The following is a 19,351-nucleotide window of genomic DNA, read 5'->3' as shown; positions in this document are numbered from 1 at the left end:
CCCGCCGGCATACAGGAGACGATTTCTGAAATACCGCTTAGGCTTTTAAGGGTTAATAACTTTGCCTTTCTATCCCCCACACGTTCAACCCAAGCAATTCTTTAGAAAAGGGGGAAGGATAAAGGCAAGGTGAATGCAGGTTTTTACATGATTGTAGTGTGTGGACTGCTTGCCTCTTGCAGGTTGATCACACCCAGATTCAAGATAGACAATGATTTACGGGAAAAAAAGTTTTTTCAAACACTCGTTGGGTCTTGCGCGACCTGTCGCACCTATCCAGGATTAAGAAGACATATGAATATAAATAATTATATAAATAATACCAGACCGAGCAACACCTCCAATCAAAGAATACCAGATGAGACAAGCAGCCAAGCAGCCAATGACAATTCGAGCCATTGTGACATCACACAGTGTCATGCAAGGCCCAGGGACATCGTGCCCCAGCCTCGACAGTCTGCCAGGTTGCAACAGCGTGACCTTCAACGACAAGAAGTGTTGTGAAAGAAACTTTCTCCAACCAATAGCAGAAACGCACTGCGCCACCAACCAATAAAAAATCAGTGAGCAGTTGACCCCCTGCTGACCTACCACTATATATATATTAAGTAGGTCCTGACAGCATCTACAGTCTACTCCGACCCATTGCTGTGATCATACTCAGATTATATTGAGAGAAATGTTGGCCACTACAAGAATGCAACTAAACCTAACTTTGACTTATACCTGGATTTATTTATTAACTTTCTGTAATAAATAAATTTTTAAAGCAAGAATATCCCTGAAATTGACTCCTCCTGATGAATCATATCGGCGCAGCACTCACCAGTTGTAATATTAGAGGGAAAGCAATTACTATTAGAAAAATAGGGATGGCTATTTACGAATTAAATGCAGCTGATGTAGCAATATCCTTTGATAATACTTGTTTGAAAGAGGATCTCCTTCCAAAATAATAATAATTATAATAATAATTAATAATAATTATAATAATAATAATAATAATGCACTGTTATTACAATATTTATGCATTTCTATATTAAGTTATTAAAAAAAAAAGAACAGAATTTTCCCAGTCATTTGCCAATTTGTGAAGCAGGGTGGAGTTTGCTCAGTCTGTCAGAAATGTCACATTATTTGACAAAGTGACTGCGGGTCCAAATTATTGCCAACGCCTGATCATAGTTTCTCTCTCTCTCTCTCTCTCTCTCTCTCTCTCTCTCTCTCTCTCTCTCTCTCTCTCTCTCTCTCTCTGCCAAAGTATTGATAGACAAATTGATGTTCGTTCAGCCCTCTCTCTTTCTCTATGGAAAAGATATACGTATATATGGAAGGTGGAGAAGTATTGCTTATAGAAGTTCATTTCACTCTGTTGATATCATAAGGAGTTATTCTCTCTCTCTCTCTCCTCTCTCTCTCTCTCTCTCTCTCTCTCCTCTCTCTCTCTACTCTCTCTGCTCCTCTCTCTCTCTCCTCTCTCTCTCTCTCTCTCTCATTACATATTCTCTAAATAATTTGTAAATAATTTCAGTCTTGATGGTCAAATACTAATGCTCTTGCCATTCAGTGGTCGCTCTCTCCTCTCTCTCTATTGTTGGCTGTATGTATATATTTCTAATGGTAAAATGTATAAGTTGACTTTGAAATTATATTAATAATATAATTTCAAAGGTTTATTTCATGTATTATGAAACTTTAAGTATAAATTTTGGTTTGGTATTTGAACTTTGAAGATAGGCAGTTATAAGCATTTTTAGAGAGGGGGGTTTTAAGTATTTGTGGATTCTAACTATCCTTGGGGGTCTGGTACACATCTTCTGTGAGTATGGGGGGTACACTGTGTTTGTGTGTATTTTGTGCATATAAATATATGTATATATATTTATTTTTGTTTATTATATGAAGTGGAAGAGCACATTTCTCTTAATTTGATTATATTGTAAATTTCAGGGAAATTTTTTTTATATGAAGGAATAGCTTTAATGCAAAAATTATCTTTCTTACTATAGTTCCTAAGTTACTGCAAAATAAGTAATAATTTTTTCCTGCAAAATTATTCAACATATAAATCAAGAGAAAGCACATTTCTATTCATTTGATTATACGAGTATTGTAAATTTGTGGGCATATTCCTTATATGACTAAGTAGTTCTAGTGCAAAATTCAGCTGTCTAACTGGCGTAGTTTCATATTTATTACAAATTAAGCAATAATTTTTTCTTTTGCCATTTTCTCAAAACTTACTTTTATAAAAAATAAATGCTTCAATCTCCAAGATGACTGAACCAAATTCAGTGAAATGTTTACAGCATGTAGTTTAACTATAATACGAGTATCTATGAGTCCAAGTGGGGAAATTTAGTTTTGAGTGCCACTTTTTTTTTTTTTTGCCATATTTTTGAAAACTTTGAAAAACGTTTCTTCAACTGGAAAAAAATACACTTAGAGGTTGAATTTCATAATTTCCTAACTTTGTATTTTTTCTGTATGAGTTGAAGGATAAGTCGTAAAAATGTGAAGCAAATCCTCCAATCATAAGGTAGAATGAAGCACTTACTTTATAATGGGGCCTTGTGGAGTCAGCCCCTTAATTCTAGCAGGCCCTTCACTGCTGGACTTATCAACAACAATGGTCAATTATTGATCTTGGTGCTTTTCCTGAGGGATTTCCAGTTCCTGTACCTCTGCGGGTAACCTGATGAAATTCCTCTGGTATCCAATGCATAAAGTGACTTTCTATTTCAGTGCTTAATTTTCTTAACTCTTATTTTCTTTAGCTTTTGCTACAGTAAAGTCTGCCAGTGAACTTCAAGCTTTTTCTTATGAGAGTTTGTTCAGGAAGACACATAATTTTTTCTTTTCTCCCATTGTTTAGAGCCAGAGAGAAACCCAAAACAAAAGCTTTCCCAGTTTTATGACAGTGAATGACAGTGCTTAACTCATAAACGCCTATTGGACGTATTTTACGTCGAGATAAATGGTCTTTTGGATGCCGACCGGATGCAATTTACGTTGACATAAAAAAGTTTTTTTAAAAATTCGTGGAAAAATACTTATAGGCCTACCAGCCGAAAACTTTTGAATCTCGCGCCTAGGGGGATGCTGGGAGTTCACAGATCAAGGTGTTGTTTTGTTTACAATCGTTACGCAGGCGCGCAAGCGCGAATTTCTTTCTTATCGCACTAAAAAGTATCAGTGACATATCTCTGAAATTATTTTGTCACTTTGACATAATTTTTGCACCATTTTAAATTAGCTGTTACATGGAGTATTATATATGAAAATGTGCGCATTTTCATGTAGAATAAAAAAAAAATATTCATGATTGTAACTTTTATCAGTTTTGAAATATTTTCATATAAATAACGATAAGTGCCAAAATTTCTATCTTCGGTCAACTTTGACTCTACCAAAATGGTCGAAAAACGCAATTATAAGCTAAAACTCTTATATTTTAGTAATATTCAATCATTTACCTTCATTTTGCAACAAATTGGAAGTCTCTAGCACAATATTTCGATTTATGGTGAATTTATGAAAAAAACTTTTTCCTTACGTCCGCGCGGTAACTCTTCCGAAAAAATCATACGTGCGATTGTGGTAATGTTTGAACCATTTTAAATTAGCCGTTACATAAAGTTTTATAGATGGAAATGTACACAATTTCATGCACAATACAACTAAAAACAACCCATGGTTGTAGCTTTTATCAGTTTTGAAATATTTTCATATAAATAACGATGTGCCAAAATTTCAACCTTCGGTCAACTTTGACTCTACTGAAATGGTCGAAAAACGCAATTGTAAGCTAAAACTTATATTCTAGTAATATTCAATCATTTACCTTCATTTTGCAACAAATTGGAAGTCTCTAGCACAATATTTCGATTTATGGTGAATTTATGAAAAAAAAAAAATTTTTTTCCTTACGTCCGCGCGGTAACTCTTCCGAAAAAATCATACATGCGATTGTCGTAATGTTTGCACCATTTTAAATTACCCATTACATAAAGTTTTATATAGGAAAATGTGAGCAATTTTATGTAGAATACAACAAAAAATAATTGAAGGTTGTAGCTTTACTCATTTTTGAAATATTTGCATAGAAATCATGATAGATAGAAAAAAACCACGTTCAGTTAACTTTGACTCTACCAAAATGGTCGAAAAACGCAATTGTAAGCTAAAACTCTTATAGTCTAGTAATATTCAGTCATTTATCTTCATTTTGAAACAAATTGGAAGTCTCTAGCATAATATTTAGATTTATAGTGAATTTAAAAAAAAAACTTTCCTTCCCTCCGTGTGCGGATTCTCCACCGCAAATCTCCGAAGTGCATACATCGCATTCTCGGAATATTTGCTCCATTTCATATCAGGCGTTTCATAGAGTTTTATATACGAAAATGTGCGCAATATCATGTAGAATACACCAAAAAATAATTGAAGGTTGTAGCTTTTTTCATATTTGAAATATTTGCATATAAAGAAATATATAAAAAAATTCGACATTCGGTCAACTTTAACTCTTCCGAAATGGTCGAAAACTGCAATTGTAAGCTAATACTCTTACAGTATAGTAATATTCAATCATTTATATTCATTTTTAAACAAATTGGAAGTCTCTAGAAAAATATTTAGATTTATGGTGAATTTTTGAAAAAAAACATTTTTTTACATCCGCGCGTTACGAATTCATGCATCATTTTGTGATAATATTTTCTGTGTTGCTTTGATCGTTTTACAATGTGTTATATACCAAAATGATTGCAATTTAGTGTACAATACAATGAAAACAAAAGTAACTCGTTGGCTTTAACCGTTTTGCTCACAGCACGATTTGAATACAATTATATATGAAATTTTGTTTTCGCGCTATCATATATTGCATTACAGAGGTACCTCGAGATACGAAAGGCTCAACTTACGAAAAACTCGAGATACGAAAGCCAATACGAAAAATTTAATGGCTCTACATACGAAAAGATTTTAAGATACGAAAGGTTTCTGAAAGTCCGAGATTCGCCCGGAATAACAATTTTGAAACTCGCGCCGCGCGCCGCCATCTTAGTACTAGTAGACTCGCCACCATCCTCCTGCTCTCCCATTGGTTCCTGATGCTAGTCGCAGCCATGAGATCTTTCTCTCCTATTGGCCAGCGTCCCTCCCATCATGCATCTTTGTACGTGGTGGTGTGCCTTGGCCACTCGGTACCAGCATTGTTATAGTACGCACGCGGTATTTGTTTCGGGATCGTCAATGTGTATTTAAAAAAAAAAATTCTCATATCTTTTCACAGAAAATGGAAAAAGAAGAGCACCTCTTGAGGGACGACATATATTCTATGATTGACCAAGATCTCTCTTGTGAGATAAGTGACCAAGATCTCTCACATGGGATAAGTGATCAAGGTCTCTCTCATGGGATAACTGGAAACTTTGCAAGGTTGGTAGAATCTCCACTCCCTGCTGAACAGAGGGTGTTGACCAATCATTTACAACATGCATACCAGTATAATCAAGGCACTTCAGTTTATGTTGAAGGTCAGCAGCCGAACATTCAGTACCCAAATCAGTTGCAGAGAGAGCATTTGGTTCAACAGGGTTTTGATGGACACCAGGGCCAACAGAGTCATGAGTTGCAACAATTAGTAGATAATTATCAAGACGGGCAGCCGTTAATGAACACTACACGTTTATAGAAAAAAGAACCAAGTGATAAAAAACAGAAAGTTGAAAGTGGTAATGAAGTTGAAATTTTGTTAAAAAAAAAAAAAAAAAAAAAAAAATGTAAAGTAAAAAAAAAAAAAAAAAAAATGCAGAAATTAAGGATGTTCTAGCCACTTTTCATAAAGTGCAATCATTTGTAGAAAAAAGACACCCCGAAAAGGCTCACACAGGTCGTATGCTTGCGCAGTTCGATGACGTTTGCCTGAGTCGTTTCAGGAACATTGTGAAAAGTAGGCAGAAGCAATCTTCCTTGGATAGTTACGTATTTTTTAAAGTGTATGTACGTACATACGTATCTGGTGTTTGTCCTCCTCCTCCTCCTCTGCCGCCACTTTCAGAGATAGCCTCACTCGAAAGGTAAGCTTCCACATTTTACTACAGTATTTCTTGTATACCATGTACACTAATACACTTTATTTACAGGTTATTTTGCATTTTGTTATTAATTTAGGTATTGAATGGTCCAAATTGTTGTAGTATTTCATTGTTTATAGGTCAATTTAGCTTTATTATGAAATTTACTGGGGGATTTTTGGAGGGCTTGGAACGGATTAGCCATTTTACATGTAACATGTGGTCCAAGATACGAAAACCTCATGATACGAAGGGCACCTCTGTACGGATTAATTTCGTATCTCGAGGTACTACTGTATTTATATATGATAATGATACTTTTTTCATTTCTGATGGTTGCATACTAAACTTCAGGCAATGACAAAAAAGGAGCTAAAAATTAACTCTTAATCTTGAAAATTAAGCGCGCTGTGATTTTTTGAAAAAAATATTTTTTCCGCTTCTGCGCTCACTCCGAGACCCCCTCTGCATAAGGGAGACGATTTTTATTATACCCCTTAGGCGTTTAAGGCTTAACTGCTTTAGTAGACAATGAAGATGAAGCACTGCTATGTTCAGTTATAGCATGAAGGATTTATCTTGAAAAAGTTGAGTTAGAAATTCATTCTTTGGTGCTGGGAGGCAAACTTTCTTATTCAAGAATGCTATGTTGTTTTTTCTGTTGCTTAAATCAAGCTCCCACATAGAGGCAAGTCATGATCACTTGCTATTGTATGAAAGTAAAATGTCACAGTCTGTATTGTAAACATGTTTTAATTTTCCTTAAAACTTTTGACTGGAGACAGTTGTCGATGTAGCTTAGTGGACGTGGAACTTAAGTTTTACTACTCTTTGTTTGCAAGACATTAAATTTCGCATTAGAATTATAAAGCACTTAATCATATTGTCACAGTAGGGATGATTTTCTCTTGAACAAAATATGAGAGAACCTTTTCTCACCTATCTTTAGGTTGTTAGAAAATCCCAGTGTTGAGTTAGGGGAGCATGAAGGTCTTCAGTTTTGGACCATTGGTTATTGGCTTTCAACTCTGGCACAGAAGTCATTAGTATGCTGTAGGAGATAGTAATTTTTCTTCGTAAGGAGCCCCCCCAATAAGTCTTGCTACAAAGACTTTGTATCCTGCTGTGGATCCACTGTCTGGTAAAGTGCGTACCAGGAAGGGTCACACAACTTGAAAAAAGTTTCTAGTTAGCATGGCTGAGCAGATGTTTCTCTGGCTGCACTAACCAACTATCCTTATTCAATGTGTTAATCTGCCAACTTTAGCAATAGGTCAGATTCATCCCAAATACCGTATATTTCGGCGTATAAGTCGACCCTTTAGCCCCAAAAAATCATGCCAAAATTAGGGGGTCGACTTATCTAACGGTAACAAAAAGCGAATCTTTATTATTTTGGCATTTCGGTACAGGAATCCAGGCTTTACAGTTGGCAAATTACAATGACAGCCTTGTTGAGGTAACTATGTATGTAAATACCAGTATTAAAAACATTGCACACTGTAATACGACAATAATAATACGTTAGAACATCCATTACCTTAAATAAAATGAAAAAAATCAAAGTAACTTGAAGAAACACCAATCGCACAGCAAGTGTAAACACTGCGTAGTCATTTGTAATACCGTAGTTGAGAGGGATGCGTTCACTCTGACAGTTTTGTATTTACCCGGGTATTGTTCAAAAACATTTATGGTATGACATCTTTATTTATCACATAAAATAAAATAAAAAATGTGTATTTAATGGTAAATATGTATTTAAAATCCTTCAAAATTACTTGAGTCATCGTCACTTGAATTAAACAATTCATCAAACATTAACTTGAGTGGCAGTTTGTACATACATATATATGTAGGCTGTTATGCAGCGTTAGTTAGCGCTTTGTTTGTTTACATTACACTCGAGTAACGTATCTTTCGTTTCATCATTTCTAATCATATTTGCAGGTATTCATCTTTTATATGTTACACAGATTTGTTAACATACCGAGTATATTACCTGTATTTCATATGGTAAGTAGAGCTTATTTTGAGCGTACGGTTGGCCTCACATTTCATAGGTCTACTAATATACCCGATATTAGTTAAAATCATAAAAATTTACTCAGAATAGGGGGGGTCGACTTATCTCCCGGTCGACTTATACGCCGAAATATACGGTAAATGGAATTTTTGTACTAAATTAATTAATTGATTTTGGATACTTGATGTTAGTGGAAACCCACCTAACCTCCCCATATCTTAGTGGGTGGTCGTGTTTATTTTGAATGCTGATTGAACCCAGTGGCTTGAATATGTAAGCTAGCTTTAACAGTAGGTAAGCATCTAAATAATTTGTTTTATCAAAACAATTTTCATGCTGTGAAGTTGTAAGTTTTTAGGTGTAGTTGTAAGAATATATACTCAGATAATTAGTGTACCATTGATAGAATTTTTACAATTTGAAAGCCTCTCATGTTTTTAAGTGATAGATTTACAGAATTATTTTTATTTCTTTTGATTACATAAACATTGTATATAAACATTATAGAATTTATATGATTTCCTGTAACAAACAGTTGATATATTTTATATATTTTCAGTATTATGATCAAAAGAGCACAGGGAAGGAAGAAATTTGGTATAAAAAATTTCAAGACCCGTTTCTTTCGACTCACTACTCAAAGTCTTTCATATTCTAAAACCAAAGGTAAGTATTTTTCATTGTATTGTATATTTGGCTTTATCTTGATTATGATTTAATGATTTTTGTATAGTGTTATCTAAATACTTCTTTAATTGAAGTAAATTGGAATTTTAACTTAGTAATGCAGACATTAAATCTACAGTTACTTCAGACAATTTATTCTTAAACCCCTTTCGAAAAGGATATCTAGGTGTAGTATTCAGATAGAATTTGAAGACTTAGAATTCATTCCTAGTTTCAAGTACATTTATATAGATTTAAAATTTACTTGTTAAGAGTTTGTTGCATGTTTTTGCTTAGATAAATTTTTTATCTCGATAAATATGAGATATAATTTAATTGGGTTCATATTTAAAGGTAATGAAAGCTGTCATGATAATACCTGAGCAATAGAACACTCAAGATTTAGTGCAGATTCAAGAAATGTACTTTTCTATGGTAGAACTATCAGCAGGTTATTTGATGCCATTGTTTTTAGAATAATCTAGACTCATTATTAAACCGAAGGTGATCATATTGTGATAGTTTAGTCCCTTGTAGTTAGGTTAGACTTTTACTTATGCCTTTAATTAACCCTCTTACGCCGAAGCGGTAAAAAAAAAATTGTCTCCCGTGTGCCGGAGGTGTTTCAGAGTGAGCGCGGAAGCGAAAAAAAATATTTTTTTCAAAAAATCCCAGCGCGCATAGTTTTCAAGATTAAGAATTCATTTTTGGCTCCTTTTTTTTTTTCATTGGCTGAAGTTTAGTATGCAACCATCAGAAATGAAAAAAATTATCATTATTATATATAAATAATGCGATATATGATAGCGCAAAAACGAAATTTCATATATAATTGTATTCAAATCGTGCTGTGCGCAAAACGGTTAAAGGTAACAAGTTACTTTTTTTCGTTGTAATGTACACTAAATTGCGATCATTTTGGTATGTAACACATTGTAAAAGGATAAAAGCAACACAGAGAAAATATTATCACAAAATAATGCATGAATTCGTAACGCGCGGACGTAAACAAATATTTTTTTCAAAAATTCACCATAAATCTAAATATTGTCCTAGAGACTTCCAATTTCTTTCAAAATGAAGACAAATAATTGAATATTACTATACTGTAAGAGTATTAGCTTACAATTGCAGTTTTCGACCATATCTGACGAGTTAAAGTTGACCAAATGTCGAATTTTTTTATATATATATTTTTTATATGCAATTATTTTGGAAATAAGAAAAGCTACAACCTTCAAATATTTTGCGTTTTATTCTACATGAAATTGCGCACATTTTTGTATATAAAACTCTATGAAATGCCTAATATGAAACGGAGCAAATATTCCGAGAATGGTACGTACGCATTTCGGAGATTTGTGGCGGAGAATCCGCGCGCGGAGGGAAGGAAAGATTTTCTTAAAATTCACCATAAATCTAAATATTTTGCTAGAGACTTCAAATTTGTTTCAAGATGAAGATAAATGACTGAATATTACTAGACTGTAAGAGTTTTAGCTTACAATTGCGTTTTTCGACCATTTCGGTAGAGTCAAAGTTGACCGAACGTGGTTTTTTTGTATTTATCGTGATTTATATGCAAATATTTCAAAAATGAGAAAAGCTACAACCTTCAATTATTTTTTGTTGTATTCTACATGAAATTTTGCACATTTTCCTATATAAAACTTTATGTAACGGCTAATTTAAAATGGTGCAAACATTACCACAATCGCACGTATGATTTTTTCGGAAGAGGTACCGTGCGGACGTAAAGAAAATGTTATTTTTTTTTTTACAAATTCACCATAAATCGAAATATTGTGCTAGAGACTTCCAATTTGTTGCAAAATGAAGGTAAATGCTTGAATATTACTAGAATATAAGCGTTTTAGCTTACAATTGTGTTTTTTGACCATTTCGGTAGAGTCAAAGTTGACCGAAGGTTGAAATTTTGGCAATTATCGTTATTTATATGAAAATATCTCAAAACTGATAAAAGCTAACAACCATGGGTTGTTTTTAGTTGTATTGTGCATGAAATTGCGCACATTTCCATATATAAAACTTTATATAACGGCTAATTTTAAAATGGTGCAAACATTACGACAATCGCATGTATGATTTTTTTTGGAAGAGTTACCGCGCGGACGTAAGGAAAAAGTTTTTTCATAAATTCACCATAAATCGAAATATTGTGCTAGAGACTTCCAATTTGTTGCAAAATGAAGGTAAATGATTGAATATTACTAAAATATAAGAGTTTTAGCTTACAATTGCGTTTTTCGACCATTTCGGTAGAGTCAAAGTTGACCGAAGGTTGAAATTTTGGCAATTATCGTTATTTATATGAAAATATCTCAAAACTGATAAAAGCTACAATCATGAGTATTTTATTGTTGTATTCTACATAAAAATGCGCACATTTTCATATATAATACTTCATGTAACGGCTAATTTATTACAATGGTACAAAAATTATGTCAAAGTGACAAAATAATTTCCGAGATGTGTCACAGATACTTTTTAGTGCGGCAAGAAAGAAATTCGCGCTTGCGTGCCTGTGTAACGATTGTAAACAAAACAAAACCTTGATCCGTGAACTCCCAGCATCCCCCAAGGCGCGTGATTCAAAAGTTTTCGGCTGGTAGGCCTATAAGTATTTTTCCGCGAATTTAAAAAAAAACTTTTGTAAGTCGACGTAAAATATGTCCAGTCGGCACACGGGAGACAAAAAATGTCGACGTAAAATATGTCCAGTCGGCGTAAGAGGGTTAATGTTGATGCTGACTCTTCTGAGGCATATCAAATGGACATTTATAGTCAATTCCTAATGTGGTTATAAGTGAATAATTGCATTTCATGAAAGTTTTGGTATTGTTTGAACATTTTTCAAGTTGTATTATATTTGTGGTCCCTCACTATACTTGCACTGAAGACCCATGTCCCCAGGGACCTTGTAACAAGCCATAGTGGGATGTGGATTACAACAGTTTAATGACAACAGTTTAAGCTGGTGGGGGTGTCTCTTAGTTCCATGGGGCCAACAGGTAAAGAGGTTAAAGTGCATCTATCCCTCTCATGGTAATATTTGTAGTATACATTTAGCTAAAACGCAGTTAAATAAACATGAGGTAATTCCAGGAACCTTTGTTATATTTTCAAGAAAGTTTTTTCCTATAGGTAGAGTGTGTCAGATGCGTGTGTAATGCAGCACACACAGTAGGATTACAGTATAATATACTCTTTATAGCCTCAGAGTCCCCAGTTGCATTCCTTTTTATCTTTCCATTTGTATTTGGTGTAATACAACTTTCGGATTTATTGACCGAACCTCTTTTCCCCTGCTATGTTTTCATCCCATCAAGAAGGATCTTTGATTGGATTGAGATAAAGGATGGTAAATTCAAATTCATTCACAGACTTAAGAGACATACTTTTTGTAGTTGTATGTTTCAACAAATGTGATTACTATTTGATATTTCAGCAAATTCTTGTCTTGATATACAGTAGTACCTCGAGATACGAAATTAATCCGTTCCGAGGCGCCCTTCGTATCATGAGGTTTTCGTATCTTGGACCACATTTTACATGTAAAATGGCTAATCCGTTCCAAGCCCTCCAAAAATCCCCCAGTAAATTTCATAATAAAGCTAAATTGACCTATAAACAATGAATACTACAACAATTTGGACCATTCAATACCTAAATTAATAACAAAATGCAAAATAACCTGTAAATAAAGTGTATTAGTGTACATGGTATACAAGAAATACTGTATGTAAAATGTGGAAGCTTACCTTTCGAGTGAGGCTATCTCCGAAAGTGGCGGCAGAGGAGGAGGACAAACGATGGTACTTTATGAAAAGCAGCTAGAACATCCTTAATTTCTGCCTTTTTTTCTCTCTCTCTTTTTTTTATGTTTAACTTTTTTTTTTTTTTTTACTTTGTGGTTTTTTTTTTTTTTTTTTTTTTTTTTTTTTTTTTTTTACAGAATTTCAACTTCATCACCACTTTCAACTTTCTGTTTTTTATCACTTGGTTCTTTCTTTTTGCTTACAACCTTTTGTTTTTTATCACTTGGTTCTTCCTTTTTGCTTACTCCTGCTAATACTAAAGGCCTCTTTAAAAAATAACGATCCAATGAAGACTGCTTCTGCCTACTTTTCACAATGTTCCTGAAACAACTCAGGCAAACGTCATCGAACTGCGCAAGCATACGACCTGTGTGAGCCTTTTCGGGGTGTCTTTTTTTTCTATAAATGCGTAGTGTTCATTAACGGCTGCCCATCTTGATAATTATCTACTAATTGTTGCCCCTCATGACTGTTGGCCCTGGTGTCTATCAAAACCCTGTTCAATCACATGCTCTCTCTGCAACTGATTTGGTTACTGAATGTTCGGCTGCTGACCCTCAACATAAACTGAAGTGCCTTGATTATACTGGTATGCATGTTGTAAATGATTGGTCAACACCCTCTGTTCAGCAGGGAGTGGAGATTCTACCAACCTTGCAAAGTTTCCAGTTATCCCATGAGAGAGACCTTGATCACTTATCCCATGTGAGAGATCTTGGTCACTTATCCCACGAGAGAGATCTTGGTCAATCATATCATGTATGTCGTCACTCAAGAGGTGCTCTTCTTTTTCCATTTTCTGTGAAAAGATATGAGAAATTTTTTTTTTTTAAATACACATGACACAAACACCATCACAATGTCAACTCTGACTAGTAGATTCAGAAACAGTTGACGATCCCGAAACGAGTACCGCGTGCGTACTATAACAATGCTGGTACCGAGTGGCCGAGGCACGCCACCACGTACATAGATGCATGATGGGAGGGACAGGATGCTGGCCAATAGGAGAGAAGGATCTCATGGCCGCGACTAGCATCAGGAACCAATGGGAGAGCAGGAGGATGGTGGCGAGTCTACTAAGTTGGCGGAGCGCAAGTTTCAAAATTGTTATCAGTGGTTCGGGCGAATCTTGGACTTTACAGAAACCTTTCGTATCTTGAAAACTCTTCATATGTAGAGTCGTTAAATTTTTCCTATTGGATTTCAGATCTCGAGTTTTTCGTAAATTGAGCCTTTCGTATCTCGAGGTACGACTGTATATGAAAAGTAACCTTACCAAGGATTGAGCGTGGTATTTATAGATAAAATAGAACTGTGATGGAATTGCCAACTACCTGAAAATGTTTGTGTGAGAGCTTTTGGTTTATATATGATATTGGTAATTCAGGGATAGAATTATTCCTTAGAATTTGACTATTGATTATAGGGGCAGATTGTTTCTAAGGATAAGATTACCATACTTCTATCTGATTCACCTATCAATTACAGTAGTGTGGTAATGATCACATTGTTCAAGTGGTCTTTATCACTAGCTGATCCAGAAAAATTTATTGGGGCCACCAATTTTCATATTACACATGCACACACGCATACTATTTAGGTAGAAATTATGAAATGGACAGCAATTGCCTGTTCTGTTAGGAAATACCAAATCCATTATTATTATTGTTAAGATTATTGTTATTTTTTATATTGTAGTCACTTGTTTTGTCCTCAAGTAGTTACCCGTTCCATGGTGTGACAGTGCTCTCCATGGTGACTAGCCTGGTCTATCATGACACATGATAGAGTATAATTGACTCATAGACAAAAGGGCATTTTCTCTCATCTTAAGCGAGGCTGAACCCAAGTTTTCCTACGTCAAAATCTGGAAGAAGTGACCATTGCGCATGCAAGTCGGCCATCTTGTTTACAACTGGGCCGGTTAAAAGACCATGAACCAATCCTCTTCTAGTCAGCATAGAGTGTATATTTCAAGCCAATGCTCTTCGGTAATGATCGCTTTGATTCTAAATTTTTAATTTTGCAACTTACCCAGTAATTACATAATTCAAATTTTGTGGTAGCGACACCGAAAGTGTGAAGGCGACACCAGTCTTGCTCCCAGCAGATTAGCTCATTCCATTTCTGCGATGTCTGGTGAAAACATCTGGTGTTAGCAGCATTTTTTCATTTTTTGCCAGTTATTTACCTGACTTTAGTATACAAACTGAAAGTGGAATAGCTTCAGCCAAAAGCTTCAGAATTATTTTTTCCTTGTTTTGTTCTTTTTTTTACTGAAGTAGTACATCATTATTTCACTTTCACAGCGAAATTGTAGTTAATTGGTCAACTACTCTTGTACAAGTGTCGGACTATAATATGTAAATATTGGTTCGACAGACCAATGTTTACGCTTGTTACAGACCAGATATTGTTTGATAATATGTTTCAGGATTGATCTTTTGATTAGATCATCTTTGCAATGAGTACTATTGCAACAAGTAAAATATTACTGAGTTGATAAGCAAGTAGCATGATGATGTAAACATTGCATTAGCTGCCTTCCTGATAGAGTAGCGTAACAATGTAAACGTTGCATTCGTTACCAGAAAAATGTTGGTGTTGAGTTTTAATTCTGCAAGGCGATTTTGCAGGATTAATAATTCATGTTGTTATAAAGTTCTGATATAAGATTTTACACTACTTTCGCTTAATAGCATATTCGCTACTGCAACGAAATCACAGTAAATTTAAACGCTTATCAATCTGTATTTTCCAGAATTGTTTAATTGATGACATAATGTAGCGGGAGAGAATTAGTTATGATGGGCTTTCGGAGGATGGTCTACTGAGATCCTAGTAAAGGCAAGAATAAAATTATTATTAATAATAGGAAGCAACTTTCATTGAAAACATACAAGAGCCCACTACAGAGAGAACATCTCTATAGAGGGCTGTACTTGAAACTGATTAAGTGAACAAAGTAAGGTGGTTTTAGCAGTGCCTTCAGAGCTTGGATCAAAACACAGCTGTTATGAAGCTAGACTGATGACATAGTACATTTGCTGTCAAAGCTATTAGCTTGCCTGGTGCTGAATTATACTGTACAGGGTGATCCTGTCTTTAGTCTTATGTTTGACTTTAGATTACTTCTTGCATTTATCATATAGGTATTTGAGCATGTAGTTGGGCTGAGACACTTCAGCACCTGATTTCCATTGGCGCTGAGCACCCAGTGGGAGCCGATCGAGCGCCTAGTAGCGCCTAGTGGTGCCCGAGTACCTATTTGCACCTGAGATTTGTCTGATTATTGCAATGTGAAAATATGTGACAAGCGTAGCATCATGTTTCCCCGAAAAAGTGACACATCCAGATGTTTTGTCCAAAAACTATGTATACAGGCAGTCCCCGGCTTATAACGGAGGTTCTGTTCTTGAGACGCATCGTAAGCTGGAAAATTGTCAAAAATCATAAGAAAACCTTACTTTTAATGTTTTGGTTGTATTAAAAACTATGTATAAACTGCATATACATTTTTCATAAAAAAAACTTTCAAATATTGATTATTTTGCCTTTTTGGAGTCGTATTTTTTCTGTCAGACCAGCGTTGTAAGTGTCATAACCCTGGAACATATGTCGTAAACCTGGAAACAATTTGTGAGGAATATAATTGAGAAGTGTTGTAACCTCTGAACATCGTAAGCCGAACCCGTTGCAAGCCAGGAACTGCCTGTATACCTTATTTGGTTCAGACACAGAACTCTAGACACTTTTTGTAGTAGAATGCTCAATTTTGATTCATTTTGCAGCTAAATGATTGCTCTGTACAGTGGCATAAAAAGCCTCCCAAAATCTTTATGTATGAGTAGAAGGTAGGAAATAATGGAATTTTTTTATTTTTCCCCAAAAAAACAATTTGCCTAAAAAGTTTTCTACAAGGATACAAACCTTCTCTTTCATAAATGGAGTATTCGAAAGCATCATGCACTTTGGCTGACTAAAAAGAAAATAAGAGACTGTTGTGTAGACAAATGATCTCATGTTGGCCTACCTTGACAATTGTGTTCTCAGCCACAACTGCAATCAGGATTATGCCTCATGAAGATGGCATTGACCAGTACTTCTGGAGAGCATGGCACATCTTGAAGCAGTTCCTAATTATGCAGAGTGCCACCTGGCACTTGCCATACTGCTGGGATTAGCTGTACAAAGACATAGTGAAGCAATGCTGTCTTCAGATGTCCAGAAGGATGTAAGATCCTTTGCTTCTTCTTGGGTGTGGTGTTTCCCAAAGGAGACTGGCATCAACATCATCAGCATCTTATGCCAACACAACTGGGTAATTAAGATCAACAGCTTCAAACAGAAGGTGCTACTGTGTGGACTTAGCAGGCACAAGTATGATAGTACCCCTGCTCATTTAACAGACAGCAAATAAGGATGGGGGAGTTCAGTGCTACTTCAACGCAAAATAGAGCAGTGCATCTCATGCCACCTTGTGGACTTCCAGCAGAGCCAGTTTAGTTTCTATGCTTCCATGCTATACTTCAGATACACATGAGTATTCTGCAGCAGTATCTGAACCAAATAAAGCAACCACTTATTTGTCTGTTTTACACTCTTTAGAGGTGAAGTTTTAGCATTTGATATTCTGATCAAATCTGTCAACACCTCTCATTTACTTGATAGACCTTATCACATCTGGACATTGCATGGCAGTTGATTGCAGTATTGAGGTGCTGTGCTTCTGTACTCTTGTGGTACATTTACCCTTTAACTTCACACCACCATTCATGAGCATAATGATGAGGCAGGTGTCTTGTGTCTTCCCAACACATCACAAAAGTGTTCTCTTTGCAGCAGTAGTCCCAGTGTGTTAAGAGGAACCTTGGAACGTGGAAGTACTTGCAATGGATTCAGTGCTCCTTTCTTCAGCTGCAAAGTGCCATTAGTGTGTATGCATACTCTAAAAGGTCTTCAGATATGGCAATAGAATATGAAAATTATCAATTTTCTGGATGTACTCAAGAAGCTTCCTCATCCCTAATCTTACAACCAAATATCCAAGGTACAGCTTCGGGCCGGATCCAGGAACACTTCTGAAGATTAATCTTGCGCACATGTCTTTGAAAAGTAGCCCAAACCCTGTATACCAGCTATGGGTGGTCTTTAAAAAATCCACCTAGGATCAGGATATTATCTATACAAACAGTCAGCCAGTTCTAGGGGAACTCCTGCAGAATAAGCTGCATTGCATACTGAAGCACTGGAAGCTGTCTTCAGCCTAAATAAAAGATGCTTGCACTGAAAGTTTCCAGAGGTTTGGGGAAATAAAAGCAGGTGCATTACTTTGTGTCTTACTTTCCAGACTCAGACACAGCCACATCAGGCATCTGAAACTTTTTATACAGTCAATGTGTTGATATCGTCTTTTTTTAGGACTGAAACAACTGGCAGGGACCAGATTATGATATATTCATTTCTTATTTAATGGACTTAATTATTTCCTGACAGCTGTCCTTTAACAAAGCAAATTTTTCCCATCAGAAATAATGGGAATTGGATTCATCCTTTCCAGGCATCCAAAACTGCACAAATACTAGAGGTATTTTAACTTTATTTTAACAAGCCTAGCATGCAAAAATTACAAAAATTAATGTAAAGTATATAGAAGAAGAGATGCAAATTTGTACACACTTTACCAGTAATTGGAAGGTGAAGTGGAAGAAATGCTCATTTGTGGGGTGGTTTACTAGAGATCAGCGGATAATTATCTTGCCTTTTCACATAAGATAACCTCAGATAGACTATCACCGGCTAACGTTTCTTTATTGATCCAAATTAACAACAATTTCAACATCTTCAGTTGTCTGAGTCTTTTGTTTCATTACAGATTTCACTCTTAGCAACATCAGCTCAGCTTTGATAATTTCTACATTTTATCATTGTAGAAATTCTTTGTTCGGTCACCCCATAATCTTTCTCGAGCCAGTAAGAAATAAATGAGTTAAAAGCGGAAGAAATCTTCAAACAAAAACAAATTCAAACAAAATTCTTTGTGCTTTTGTCATGGTAATCGCTTTTTAGCGAAGAATCATATATTAAAGCAAAGGAAAATGCATCTTCTTCAAGTAGGTCTGCAGCAAGGAGGCATTCGCGCACGTGTTGGAAGCGTCTGTTCTCATGATTGTTCAAGAATCCCCAGGTGTGTTGTGGAACTCCAGTATGCGCCCATCACTAGAAACCGCCGCTATTATGATGTAACTTTTCGTCTGGATCCTTCTAAAAAGTTCCTCTCGGGAGACGATGATGTTCGCTGGTTAAGCTCTGCCCTTTTTAGCCCCACCCTGAGATCAATGTATATGTATATATATATATGCCCTGAGGAAGTAGAAGAAATCAGATCATCAGAGATAAGAGAAGGAAGAGACGAAGGATAAGAGAGGAAGAGGACGCACAAGAGAGAATGTGAACGGAAACAAGTTAAGTCCGCAGTTCGTAGTCTGAGAGAGAGAGAGAGAGAGAGAGACGAGAGAGAGAGAGAGAGAGAGAGAGAGAGAGAGAGAGAGAGAGAGAGAGAGAGGTCCTGATGTCGACGACGTAACCCTTTCAGAGAAGAACCGTCCTACAAGTGGTTTTGAGGAGTAACCCGCCCTTCAAGTTTCGAGACTAAGGCATTCTTCCTGCAGTACGAAGTCAGGAAGCTGTGAAGTTTTTACTGTCCCCTTTAGTGAAGCCCTTGCTTCAAACAC

General features: G+C 35.7%; 1 protein-coding gene across 1 annotated transcript in view; it reads left to right on the top strand.

Moving 5' to 3' along the window:
• Nucleotides 1–19,351, top strand: part of LOC135206036 (ras GTPase-activating protein 3-like) — a gene marked incomplete in the record, with an annotated part of 518,306 nt that overhangs the window by 375,988 nt on the left and 122,967 nt on the right. The window contains 1 exon segment of the mRNA XM_064237213.1: nucleotides 8,669–8,775. Coding sequence (XP_064093283.1) covers nucleotides 8,669–8,775 — 107 coding nt within the window.

This window comes from Macrobrachium nipponense, chromosome 11 (assembly GCF_015104395.2).
Source record: "Macrobrachium nipponense isolate FS-2020 chromosome 11, ASM1510439v2, whole genome shotgun sequence".
Taxonomy (NCBI): Eukaryota; Metazoa; Arthropoda; class Malacostraca; order Decapoda; family Palaemonidae; genus Macrobrachium; species Macrobrachium nipponense.
The sequence above is the reverse complement of the archived record's forward strand: the minus strand, read 5'-3'. Positions and strand labels throughout refer to the sequence as shown.